At 37.9% G+C, this 14,586-nt stretch overlaps 1 protein-coding gene across 2 annotated transcripts in view; it reads right to left on the bottom strand.

Moving 5' to 3' along the window:
• RAB28 (RAB28, member RAS oncogene family) overlaps positions 1-5,731 on the bottom strand; it is an 80,441-nt gene extending 74,710 nt beyond the window's left edge. The window contains exons 1-2 of one of the 2 annotated variants that reach the window (XM_033106492.1): positions 5,441-5,731; positions 794-890 (exon numbers count right to left, since the gene is read on the bottom strand). In XM_033106492.1, coding sequence (XP_032962383.1) covers positions 794-890; positions 5,441-5,515 — 172 coding nt within the window. In that variant the 5' untranslated portion in view covers positions 5,516-5,731. Of the gene's footprint in view, positions 1-793; positions 891-4,970; positions 5,239-5,440 lie in introns of those variants that run through there. The other variant, XM_033106493.1, reaches the window with a different exon arrangement.
• Between the last annotated feature and the right edge of the window lie 8,855 nt (positions 5,732-14,586).

Genomic DNA, 14,586 nt, shown 5'->3' with positions numbered 1-14,586 from the left:
TACTTTAAACATATAATTTAACCATCACAAGTGAATGGACAGAGCATTTCAAAGCCCCAATTGTTCAGAAACTAACTTAAAACAGAAACCACTCTTTTTTTGTTATTATTTCCCTGTATTTCCCACAAAATGTGCTGCAACTGGCATCTAAATAGTTTCTTTGCATGGTGAACTGAAACATCTTGAATGCTCAAACTGTATTTTTATGAGTGCCTAGGGACCCTAAATTTTAGTGGTCTATTAAATGCCAGCAATTTCATGCTGCCTTGCATAAAACAGCATTCACATATTAGAGCACAGAAGTTCCATAGCTACATTATACTTCTGGTCCAACTTTCTCTCAAACAAAAAACTGAAGCAGAGGCTAATCAAAATAATATTTTAAAAAAATAATCCTTTCCAGTCTTTTCCATTTAGTTTATACAATATCTGTTGATAATTGTATAGCGTTTGATTTTTCTTAAAACGTTTCAGAATTTTATAAGCAACTATTGTTTATACTTGAAAACTTCGTAATGGTCAAAAACTAGAGAGTGGAGGAATATAGGAATATATGTATATGCACGTGTGTGTGTGTGTGTGTGTGTGTGTGTGTTCTATATTCTTTCTCACTCCCATGGACAATATGTCTTCATGTTAGAAGTTGATGAAAGTTAACCTCCCTAAGATAAATTCACTGATTACATATATTTTCATGTAGAAGGAGCCCGAAAACTTATTTTACACATTTTTGCCTATGTCTCTTATTGTAAGATATGCATAATTTTCTATGTCAAGACTTTTAGTCTCTTACCTGGCAATGTTATCCTTCTCAAAAAGAAATCCAGTCCTATAGTTTGTTTGTACTGTTTCCCAAAAGTTTCTTGAGCAAAACACGTAGCTAAGGAAGTCTAAAAAAATTGATGCACATAATATAAAAATTAATGTCTTTTTTTATAAATGTAAACATAAACTCACTACTAAATCTTATTTATACTCCCATTAATCCAACAAACAACTGTTAAGCAGTTCTAATCAGTTACAAGGGGAGGAGCCACTTAATACTCTACCAGGTAAATTTCAGTTGCAACAGCTATCAGTGGGGACAACAGACTAATCAGTATAGATCTCTTTAAATCCCAATTGTCAAGCTCCTTGTCCTTTCTGAAAATTAAAATTTGAGATTTACCAACAGAGAAAACTAAAAAATTATGATTAAAGATCTGAGTTTTATATATTCATATATGTATCAGTTCAATACAAATTTCAGCGAACTCTAGGTTTCATTTCTGAGTACTTTGTGCCTTCAGCCAATGACAAGAGGTATTGATTAAGGAGGAGAAAGCCTATTTATAGAACTTTTCTTTCCCCTCTGCCCCATAAGAAGAGTATCTTTAAGGGTCTAATTTTTTTTCAGTATTAAAGCTGTTAAATGAAAATGAGTCTATAGAATGACTGATAATATGTATCTTTTAAATTAAAAAGTTGATATTTTTAATATTAATACTAAGCAAGCAAAAATAAATATTTTCCATGCAAAAACCATAAAGCTTAAAAGTCACAAGAATATTATAACCAGAACAGATACATAATCTAAATTTTTTAAAAAACAAAGTTGTATTCAAAATTCTAGGGCTTTCATTAAGAGTATCATTTTTTATGAAAGCCGAAGAATAATTAATCATTCTTGTAACAACTGAAATAACTCACAATTTTCTTAAACATTTTAAATGTACTATTTATTTGTAAACATCCCCCAAAAGAAAAAGGCAGCTTCATGAAGCTTTTATTCTTTGTAAGACAGACTCCCAAAGTTACGGAAAAATAACACATTTTTATTTTAAGTTAAAATTAGATGTCAACTCCTAAAATACTTAAAATTAAGATAAAATTTCCTAGATCACTTATTATAATTAATTATGATGTAAGTACAGCAGTGCAAAAGAAAACTTGGCCAAATTTCAATTGCTTTACACAAAAAGACTTGAAATTCCCTTTGACACAAGAACTGTATTTTTCACACAAATGGCAATTTGCACACCCTACCTCCAATCTTTTAATAGTTAAATACTGAGCATCTGTAACAAATTTCTAAGAAACTTGGTCAAATATTTATTGAGCACTCAAGAAAGATGTTCTGCTAGACAACGAGAAATAAAGTCACTACACCAAAATGAAAATTTATTTGGCTTTCTTGAAGCATACAATACTAAAAAAACTGAGAAATCAGAATTTTAAAAGGTAAGCACTCCTTTTTAAAACCCTTTTCTCATTTAGCCTTATTTATGTCATTGAGCTTGTTTAACTTAGAGCACAAAATCATCTGTAAAGATGCACAGAGTTCTAGAGAAAAATAAGTATCATCACTTAAACTATTATAGATATTTCAAAATGTTTAACATACGGATGACTATAAGTCAAAGAGAAACTCAGGGCATACGTAACATCAGCATAATGTCATTTAAGGTAATCTCCCACTTTCTTTTGAGATTATCAAAGTTCAATGTTTTTATATTAATGAATAGTCAGAAAAATTCTAAGGTTCTTTTCCTGGAAATAGAGCTTCTAGATTTTGAAAGCCATAGCCTCACAATTTTGAGGCAAACATAAAGCTAGGTTTTCAAATAAAATGGAAGCATAATCTGTCAAAAGTATTGGTCACTGAGAACACAAAATATTAAAAAACTATTATGTCATCTCTGGACACCTTACTGTAAAAATTAAACAGAGGATCAACCCAATCACTGGGAGGCATGTCCTCTCCAATTATCGAGTCTTTGTGCCATTTTTCATTTCCAATAATTTCTTATAAGTCTATGTATAAACACCCTTCTTAAACAATTATGAACAACCATCTACCATATCTGAAACACGTTGATCTCATTCTTTATATTTTTTTGTTCGGTGAACTTTTGCTAAAAATTTTTAACCATACTATGTTCACAAACACTGAAAAGACATCGTAAAGAACATTTTGCTTTACAAAAAAATCTTTAAAAATATATAATAAAATCAAAAGTATACATCAAAACAGGAAAGTAGAAACGTGTTACTAGAGGGAGGAGCTAAATTTCTCTTGGAGAAACTATCAGTGGTCATCTCCATAATCTATTGCTTCTGTCAGTATATATAAAAATGCCCTAAGTCAGAACTAGCAGGGAAAATTAATGCTATAAAAAATGGCCAGGAGTTAAATCAGGATACAAATAAAAATGAAAGAGAGGCTGAATTCATGAAAGAAAAGAACAATACATAGAATGGGAATGTTGGCAGAGGCCAATAATTTGAGAGCTGAATAGAGTATAGAGGGAAAAAAAGTCTGATATATGAATAATGAAAAGAGGTTAGGTTTCTAATGCATGTATCTGAAAATTTCTGGCAGAAATATTTAAAATAGATGAGTCAAGATGATGAAGACTAAGTCAAAACACCATAAAGAATGTCACTGTTATCTTATGAAGCAGAAATAATAGTCCTTCAACAGTAGAGAAGGGAAAAAATTATGCTTTGTCCTAGAGAGAATTTTAGACAGAGTTGAAAAAAACATAATTATTCACATTAAATTAGCAACAAGGGGAAAACATGTATGACAGGCTACATGAAAAACCTAGATACAAAATTATGAACAAATTTCAACTGAGTAAAACACACGTATGATAACATAAATACTGGGAGAAAAATAAACAAAAGTTTAAAGAATTACGATAGAATGTAAGATAACAGGCAATTTTTGTTTCTCTTTACAAGTGTATTAGTATCATAGATTGTCATAACTTTAAACAGGAAATAAATTCAGTTACGAGCTGATTATAAAACAATTTAGGAAATGAAAAATTACAAAGCATTCAAAAGAAAATATGAATGATGAGAAAACTAGAAATGTAACTTAAAATTTTTATTGAATAAGGGTGCTGAAAACTATGCTGATTTAAAACCATTCATTCAAAAGTTGTTTTAAGTGTACAAAAATTCATATAATACTTTATAAAGAAAAGTGATCCCATATTCTTCTCTTCTGCAAAATGTTTAAAAGTAATCAGAGCATATTGTTTTTCCTCAGCAATAAAAATCAGTAACAAAATATAGGGGAAGGCAAGAAGGAAATTAACAGAATTCTCCAAATTTTGCATATGAATGACACCTTTCCCAAGGACCCAATGAACTCAAATCTCAGAGCCAAAGACAGGCGCAGCTGTGCAGTGCCAAACGCCAGGGAAGATGCAAAGAGCAATGGTTACCGCAGAACCAGGGTCCAAAACTACATCCGTAACACGGAAACGTGAGGCCAAAAATGGGAAACTGGTAGGAATAACCTGAAGACTCTGGCTGGGAAAAGAGAGACGGAGAAGAAAGGAGGCAAACTTCATTTAGCAATATTCCCAGAAACCGTGTTGGCGCCTTTGACAGAAGCGACAGGTGTGAAGGCACCCCGGCAGAGGCCCTTCACTTTAATTCGGGGGGGGGGGGGGGTGGGGGGTCAGACCCCTTGGAGATCCTACGAACCCTCTCCAAAGAGCAAGTACCGGGCAATGCTTATCCCTCAACCACGGGTTAAAAACCCCTGCCTAAGAGCTATGGAGACTGGCAGTCGGGTATTCTCACGCATGCACTTTCATTCATTTAACCAAAGGTCACGGAAGGCTAGACAGACTTCAAGGCGAGGATCCCCTCTGACGTGCTAGCAGCTCGACTCTCAGCATCCAGCCCATAACAGAATCGCAAGAGTTAACTATTGAATGAATGCTTGTGCTGACAGGTGCTGTGCTGGGAACAGAGATGCACGGTATGATGCTACAGAAGAGCAACCACCTACGTTTATTGAGTGCACACCACGTTCTGAAAGCTTTCTGTGGATTTCCACATTGAGTGTGTATTTGCACACTTCACACTTTGAGGCAACCCCATCCATACCCCCTTACAGAAGCAGCACAAACGGCTAGCTTTTTGCCCTCCAATGACCCGACCAGTAAGTGATGGACCCCAATTCTCACCCAGGGAATCTGGTTAGCTCTTGGGAACTCCCAGTCAAGTGGACGCATCAGAAACGGTCGGCGGGCGGGGGAGGGGAAGCAAAGTGTGACCCGGACTAAAGTAAAACGACATAAGACACCTTGGCAGATCCTTGCCAGTTCTCAGAGGCGAGAAGCTGGACACCTTTCCCAGGAGGTGATGCTGCCCGAGGCCTGAAGAAGTACGAGTTCGCTATCTAGTCAGGGAGTTGGGAAGTGACTTTTTTTTTTTTTTTTTTTTAATTTAAGGGGAGCTGGACAGTTCTCATGAGCCTTCACCAAGAGCCTGCTGCGTGTCCAGCCCCAGGCCACGAGCAAGCGGGCCCGGGCCCAGAGGCCCCGAAGCTCAGGGTAACGAGGCGACGCCGGGAGGCGGGGAGGAGGCTGGGGGGCGCCGGGGCCGCGCCGGGATTCCTGCAGGCTTGGGACGACGAGCTCGCTCGAGGACTGACCTTCCCGGAGGTGCCGTCCCCCAGCACGACGATTTTCAGTTGCCGGTCCTGGCTCTCCTCCTCAGAGTCCGACATGGTGTCCCGAGAACCAGGTCCGCCTCCCCCCACCCCCTGAGGTAGAGGGAGGAAGGGAAGGCGGGGTCTCGGGGCGCGGGGAGAGGAGGAAGGACGGCCGTCCGGGCAGAACCCCCCGCCCTGGTGCCTCAGCGACTGCTGGCGAAATCCAGGACGAAATCACTCGCTGGACGCCATCTTTGCCCACCTTCCCTCCCCCAGCGCGAGGCCCCGCCCCCGCGCGCTACGTCGGACGCGCACCCCCACTTCTGCACCAACCCGCGCCGCCTGAGAGCCTCCCTGGCGAGCCGGCCCATTAACGAGCCTGCGATGGGGGAGATCTTCGAGCCTCGCGGGCGAGACGCGAGACTTACCCTCGGAAGGGCAGTAGGCGAGAAGAAAAAAAGGAAGTCTATCAAACTAGGTAGAAAAATGGAAGCCGAGTCGCTCTCAGACGTTCTGTCAAATTCTTTTCTTTCCATCTCCCCCTAAGAAGATCCCTGAAGCTAATGGTTTAGCCGGAGGGAGGAGTGACGCCAGGGCTGCGCGCTGTGGTTACCATGGAAGCCAGACGTAGGAAAAAAGGCGGTGGGGCGGGGCCTGTCTCTGGGCGCCCAAGTAGGGGGTTGCTTGGGGTGGCGCCGAGGAGTGGGGCCCTGGAGCTGGAAGGGCAGAATCCGACGGTTCATTCATCAAGGACGTACGCTAGAGCAGCAATTCTCAAAGTGCGGTCTGGGGAACCCTGGGTGGGGCAATAAAGTCAAAACTATTTTCATAATACACCTTTTTTTGCCTGTTTCATGTTCATTCTCTCATAAGTATACAGAAGTTTCCAAAGGATGCGTGATGTATATGACATCACTCTGGCAGCTAAGGGAGCATGTGCTTGTAACTCTGTTTCAAACATTTCTTAGTATTAATAGCAATGCAGTAATGGTAGCTATAATTTACGTAAACAAAAGCTCTTTGGGGTTCACAATAATTCTTAAGAGTGTAAAGGGGCCCTGAGGCCAAAAAGTTTGAGAACTGCTATCCAGTAGTGTAGGTAAAAGACATGGCTGAAAACTTTAATATGGTGAGATAAAATCCACAATAATAATGCCAATCTACAATGTTTGTCTCGTTGTTAGTTCCTTGACATGGATTATCACGTATACTCCTCATGAGAACTCTATAAAATAGGTAGATGTGTCCCATTTTACAGATGAGGAAGCTTAAGTGGGAATTCCAATTGGAAAGTGCCTAGCCTGGAGACAGCCCTGGAGTTCTCATCACAAACCTGCACTTACTAAATGTGTGACCTTGACACAGTTTCCTGACCTATAAAATAGAGATCTTCATAGGGTAAAGAATTAAATACAGTAATCAACGTAAAGTAACATAGTACAATGCCTGTCATATAGTGAGCATTCAATATTAACCGATGTACCAAGTGGGTATTACACTTATTGAGGGGATCACTTCATAAATATGTAAATGTCTAACCACTATGCTGTACACCTGAAACTAATATAAAACAAGATTTAATGTCAACTGTAATCGAAAGATAAAAAATAAAATATAAACTATCTCACTAATGACTTTTATATTGATTACATGGTCACATGATACTATTATTTTAGACTATTGGGCTAAAAAGAGTATAGTGTTAAAATTGAAAAAAAAATAAAAACACCTTGCTTTTTGTTCACCCTCCTTTTTCCCAGTGTTCTCTTGCTGCCCTCTGGCTCCCCAGAGCGACTCATCACTGATGCTCTTCCTTGACCCACCCTCTCTACACAGGAGTCCAGGATGCAGACCTACCTCTCTATCTTGTTTCCCTTTCAAAACGTATCTGTTTGGTGCCCCATTCTACGAGGGGACTACATGCAGTCAGCAAGCTCCACTCAGTAAAGTAGTGAGTGACATCAAACACACATTTAAGTTGAGTAAATTCGACTGTGTACCCTCAAGAACAAAAATAAATATTTTTTCATATAACCTGGACACTAAAGACAAGCCAACTATTTCACCTGGTACTCACCTTAAAAGAGTGATCTAGTCCAATGCCGAGGAAAAAATGTTACTGAATTACATACACACAAATCATACATAGTAGATTTTATGGGCAATTTGATGGTAATTTTGACAACATTAAATACTATTCATGGACCTTAGAATCTGACCCTGTCCCTAAGACGCTCCTCTAACTCAAGCTCAATCAATTGATACTGCAGATCTATCTAATGCTTAATAATCTACTCATGTGTTTTCTATGCAGAGATGTTTGCATTGTAAAAGAAGACATTTGAAGGTACAATGCTTTTTCCAGAAGGAATAACACTGTTGCAGGTGCTATATTTATTGGAGAGGAGCCTTCTAGGCAGCCTCCTACTTGTACAGCAGGCCTTGAATTCTGCCTTCTTGAGATTTAAAAAATAAAATAAAATAATCCGTGTTAACTATCACCCTCATCATCTATCTGTTCCATGTTGGAACACCATGCTTTCTATCCATGTTACCTTAGACAAATTTCTTATGTAGAGCCTCAGTCTCTTCATCTGTAGATAGGGCTGGTCCACAATAGTGGACCCAGTTAGTGTTAGTTTCCAGTCTCTCCCTACACCCTACCGACGAAAACTTCCTTCATCATTGGGAGTGTTAATGAGAATTAGAAGAAAAAGGCACGTGAAAGGGCTTTGCAAAGTTCTTTGAAAATGTTAGTTCCCGGAATCTCTTTCTAATAGGGACAGATTGAACCCTTTTTTGTCCATGAGGGGAGTTAATGTGGCAGAAACTTGCTCTTCCACTTTTCCTTATTGGAGATGGTTATATGACCCAGCTCCAAACAATGAGACAGACGAGGATGTCCTTTGGGAGACATCTGGGAAAAATTTTCCTCTCTGATAAAAAAAAGAGGTGGGGGGAGAAAACAAGGAGAAATGCAGAAGGAAAGATCTCCCTTCCCTTTCTTTGTTGTCATTACTTGTGTGGAGACATACTGTTTGGAACTGCTCAGTCTTCTGCAGCCCGCTTTCCAGGCTTCTTGTTATGGAGAATACTATGGTACTTAACTGATGTATTCCGTTACTTACAGACAAAAACATCCCACTGGCACAACTACTTTGACCAAAAACTAGATTTTGCTAAGATCATAGGACTGATTTTCATATGTGATTTCATATGAAACGGAATCTAGAGGAAAACTTTGCACTTTCCAACCACCAATTTCCTAAACAACTGCCTTGATAAAGAGACATCATTTTTTTGGATATGGGTTGCTACATGAAACAAAAAGCCAACTGCATTATTTTAGTGACCATATTTTACACACCGATGGCAAGATTCCAGGTTGAAAATTAGATTTGAAGACTTGGAGCCATATTTATAATTTAAAAAGAAATAAATATTCCTCTTGTGTGGAGGACCATGCTACCTAGCTAGCATTGAAAACTTCCAGCATGATGCTTTACCATGCTAAAGGGAAGCAGAGCTTATCCACAGAAAAGAAAGATGCCTCTGTGGCGCCTCTGTAAAATGCCCACAACAAGGCTATAAACTAGGGGAATCTTCTCCAGTGATCTTAAAACAAATAAATTAACAAAATGCTTAGAGAAGATTCTAGAAATTTCAAGAAATTAGGGTTCTTTAGATAGGAAGAAGTAAAAGTAGTTACACAGGGTAAACCTGACTGCTCTCTGTAAAACCACCTTCCCACTTAATTTTAAAATATCTTTTCTGGCCTCCCTAACAGATGATAATCCAAACTTTGTTGGAATAGATTCAGATTAAAGTTTATTTCCTCATGAAGCAACGTAGACTATGGCCTGATTACTAGAACATTCTTTCTGAGATGAGCTGAAGTCTCCCACTATAAATTCCAACTAATGGTATTGGGTGTGTCTTCTGGAGTAAAATGCAACTTCCCCATACTAAAAGAAGGTCTTCAAATTAATTCATTATATTCATGATTTATTTGGCAAATATTAAGCGAATGCCTACTGTGTGCCAAGCATTCTTGTTTACAACTCTTCTAAGCAATGAGGATCATACATACAAGTGAGCAAAACATACAAGCGCTCTGCTCCCATGTAACTTGCAATCTCATAGAGAAGTATAGTAGACTAAATAATGACCACCCCAAAGATATTAGGTCCCAACCCCTGGAATCCGTAAATGTTACCTTATTTGGAAAAGTATCTTTTCCAGAGGTGACTAAATGAAGGATCTTGAGATGGAGAGATTATCTTGCATTTATCAGGGCAAGCCCTAAATGCAATCACATGCATACTTATAAGAGAGAGACAGAGGGAGATTTGACCCAGACAGAAAAAGAGAAGGTAACGTGACCACAGGGGCAGACACTGGAGTGAAGCAGCCACAAGCCAATGAATTTTGGCAGCTACTAGAAGTTGGAAGAGGAACAGAACGCATTTGCCCCCTGGAGCCTCCAGAGAGCACAACCCAGTTAACATCTGGACTTCAGTTCAATGAACACTGATTTAGGACTTCTGCCCCCCAGAAAGGTGAGAGAATAAATTTATTTACTTTTAAGCCATAAAGTTTATGGTAATATGACAATGGCCACAGGAAGCTCATACAAGGAGAAATAGAGAAATTTCATAAATCAATATGAAAATTTCAGATTCAGATTAAAAAGATAGTAAAACAGATGATGGATGGGATAAAGAGTAAAAATAACCGAGCATTTTTATTCAAACACTAAATAAATGGGCAGATATCCCATGTCCACGCATAGAGGCACAATATTGTAAAATATAGCAATTATATGAAGTGATCTAGGAGTGAATGCAATTCTAATAAAATTTTTATAGAATTTGAAATAATGTGTACGTGAGGCAAGAATCCAAGAACAGTGAAGATATTCTAGAAAAAGAAGGGCAAAGAACTTCTTTACCAGATATCAAGACTTTCCATAAAATTATAATAGTTAAGATATAGTGTATTATTGTTTTAGGAATAGAAAAATGGACCATTATAACAAAATGGAGAGCCGTGAAATGGGCTCACACATACATGGAACTTTGATATATGTATAATGTATATATGATAGTATATATGATCGTAGATGAAAGGGGCAAAGGATGATAGTTGGAAATATGGGAAAAGAAATGAAATTGGAACGTTTCATCACACACACATACACACACAATCCAATAGAACGAAGAATCGAAATGTGAAAAACATAATTTAAATGATCTGTGCTGACTTATCTTTCTTATCTTGGGATACAGAGGATTTCTGGAACAAGAAGACACAAAAAGTTAGTCATAAAGGATAATATAAAGAAAATTGCATTAAAATTAAAAACTACCCCATCAAAAGATACCATAAAGGGAAAAAAAAGAAGAGATTAGGGTAACATTTGCTGTTTAAGCCACCCAATCTAGAATATTTTATTATGGCAGCCCGAGCTAACTAAAACAGATTTTGTACTATTATAATTCAATCCATAATGATATCTAAAAGAAAAATAAGTCGGACCTGCCTATTTTTTTAAGTATTAAAGAGATTCGAACTTCCAGATATTTTTTAAGTACTATTAAACTATCATAATTAAAACTATGTTTAACAGGCACTGGAAAGGATAGGTAGATTTCTTCAACAGAAAAGTTTAGAAAGGCCCAATATATGAAGAACTTAAGTGGGTAGTGAAGGTGGTATTTCTAATCAGTGGGGAAAACGTGAAGTTGCTCATTAGGTATTAATTTTTTTTTTTTTTTTTTTTTTTTTTTTTTTTTTTAAGGAGGACACAGCTCACAGTGGCCCATGCCTGGGTCGAACCGGCAACCTTGGTGTTATTAGCACCATGCTCTAACCAACTGAGCTAACCAGCCACCCCCTGTGTTGGGGGGGGGTATTAATTTTTAAAACTGAATGTCTGTCTCATTCCTTGCTCACATGAAATTAAAGCATATGTTTAGATGAAGCCATAACAAACTAGAAAAATGGGTAAATATTTATAAGCCAGAGTGGATATAGCTCATCTAAGCATGGCATGAATTTCAATCAAAACAATTAAATACTGATGATTTCTGTACATAAAATTGTAAACATTCATGTGGTAAAAAGCACCACTAGAATCATACAACCTTCCACCAAAGATAGATTAGATGGTTAGGATCAATATTCTCACTGAGAAAAACTAGAAAAGCTAGACATAATATTGTTTAATCTGTTTGAAGTTATCAGAGGATTACCAAGTTATAATATGAGGAATTATGGGACTAAGAGGAAGGAATCCCAAAGATAGGGAGCCAGCATTCAGGACCATTCAGCTATCTGTTGATTCAAGAGTCCAGAGTGGAGCCGAGAGAGAGAGGCTAAGTAGTGATTGTAACAGTCTCATAGAGCGGGGAGGAGAAGGGGCAAATGTTGGGGTTCAGAGCACATCACAGAGAGGGAGCTTCTATAAACCATCCCCATTCATCAAAGTAAGACCCTGGAAAGCTACATCTTAGAAGTAAGGGTGTGTGGACCAGAACTAGATGAGCTTCCCAGAAACTGAAATCAGTTTTTCTGTTATCTCTACCTGTCACTGAACTAAGACGACGTGAGGCTGCCAATGTCCCTGAGGGAACTACCAGAAGCAAAGTTATATTCCCCCTAGAGGATTATCTCTACCATTTTCTCTACCATGAGCTCTACCATTTTCCGTAACAAATGTCCGGCACTCAATCAAAACCTTGGTATATGAGGAGCAAGATTTTGTGACTGAAAAATCAAGAGAAATTATGAACAATAGAAGTACACCACAGAGATCCAGACAATGGAGATACAAACATGGACTTTAAATAGCTGATATGTGTCAGGGTTTACATGCCAAGATTGAGAATTTTGTCAGGGAAGTTGAAGATATGTAAAAGAACCAAATGGAAATTAACAGTAAAAAACATAATAACTGAAATTAGCCCAATGAGTACATTTAATAGCAGGTTAGACACAGTTGAAGAGAGAAACAATAAGTCAGAAGATAAATCAGAAGACAATATCTAGGCTGACGGACACAAAGACAATGGTATAGAAAATACACAAAAAAACCATAGAAGACATGTGGTATATGATCAAAATGTATAACTGGCGTTCCAAGAGATATACTGTTTTTCTTGATTCATCACAAAGATGTCATGCCAGAGCAGTGAGCAAAGGACTCACTTTTTAATAAATGGTCCAGGGTTACTTGGATATTCATATAGAAAAAAAAATGCCTCTTGACTCCTACCTTACACTGTATTCAAAAATCAATTCCAGGCATTTTGTAAAGCTAAGGCTAAAAGAAAGAAAGCTGGGGCCGGCCAGGCTCAGGAGGTTAGAGCTCCATGCTCCTAACTCCAAAGGCTGCCTGTTCGATTCCCACATGGGCCAGTGGGCTCTCAACCACAAGGTTGCTGGTTCAACTCCTCGAGTCCCACAAGGGACGGTGGGCAGCGCCCCCTGCAACTAAGATTGAACACGGCACTTTGAGCTTAGCTGCCACTGAGCTCCTGGATGGCTCAGTTGGTTGGAGTGAGTCCTCTCAACCACAAGGTTGCCGGTTCGACTCCCACACGGGATGGTGGGCTATGCCCCCTGAAACTAGCAACGGCAACTGGAGCTGGAGCTGAGCTGCGCCCTCCACAACTAAGATTGAAAGAACAACAACTTGACTTGGAAAAAAAAAAAGTCCTGGAAGTACACACTGTTCCCCAATAAAGTCGTGTTCCCCTTCCCCAATAAAATCTTTAAAAAAGAAAGAAAGAAAGAAAACCTTTTAAACAATAAGAAAAGAAAATATTTTCATGATCTTGGGATAGGTGAAGATTTCTTAAAGACACAAAAGAAACCAACCTTTAAGGGAAAAGTTGATTAGATTAGTTACACTAAAATTTTTAAATTCTGCTCATCAACAGATATCTTTAAGAAAATAAAACCCCACAATGGAAGAAGATATTTTCAATAAATATAACTCACATATAAGAAACAGACACAAATAACCCAACAGAATATTGGACATGAGGCTTGAATAGACATTTTACAAAATAGCCAATAACATAAAAAAAAGTCTTAGCTTCATCAGTAATCAGCTAACTGCTAAGGAAAACCACAATAAGCTACCATTACACCCCCACCAGAAAGACTGAAAATTTTCAAAGACTGGCATTGGCAAGTGTTGGACATGTGGAGCCATTAAACTTTCCATGCACTGCTGGTAGAAGTATAAATGTCTGTAATCACCTCAGTGACCTGTGTGGCATTGTCTACTGAAGCTGGACATGTACCGTATAGTCCAACAATTTTATAGATACATCCAAAGACATGCACAAGAATGTTCATAGCAGCATTATTCATAATCCTGCCAAACTGAGACCAATCCAAATGTCCATCAACATTTGAACTGTAATATATTCATGCAGTGGGATATTATACAACAATGAAAATGAATTGATTGCTACATGTTACAATATGGAAGACACTCATCTATGTGATGTGGAATGAAAGAAGCTAGACACAAATGAGTACATCCTCCATGATTCCATTTATATAAAGTTAAAAAAAAAAAAACTCTGGTATTAGAAGTCAAAGTAATGGTACCTCTAAGGAGGAGGAAGTACCTCTAGGGAGGAAGAAGAGGGTATTGATGAAGAGTTGGGCACAGGGAAGCTTTCAGAGTACTGGTATTGTTCTATATCTTACTTGGGTGGTGATCACATGGGTATGTTCACTTTCTTATAATTCACTAAGGTATAGTCTTAAGATTATGTTACTCTTATGTTATTCTTAAATTAAAATTATCAATATATATACATACATGGTTGATAGTAAATATATGTATGTTATTCTTGAATTAAAATTATAAATATATACATGCATGGTTGATAGTAAATATATAGCAAAATGAAATCTAGAAAAATATAAACCGTTATTAATAGCCATTAGTAGTAGAGAGACTCTAGAAAACTATCACATTCTGTGTTATATATTTCTGTATTGTATAAAATGTTTACAGTGAGTATGAATGTGTATTGTAGTCAGGAAAAAAAGTAAAAAAATACATCACTAACAAGAAAAGCCTAAATAGTTACCTACAATCCTAATGGGCAGACGAGAACTTT

This window comes from Rhinolophus ferrumequinum, chromosome 5 (genome assembly GCF_004115265.2).
Source record: "Rhinolophus ferrumequinum isolate MPI-CBG mRhiFer1 chromosome 5, mRhiFer1_v1.p, whole genome shotgun sequence".
Lineage (NCBI taxonomy): Eukaryota > Metazoa > Chordata > Mammalia > Chiroptera > Rhinolophidae > Rhinolophus > Rhinolophus ferrumequinum.
The sequence above is the reverse complement of the archived record's forward strand: the minus strand, read 5'-3'. Positions and strand labels throughout refer to the sequence as shown.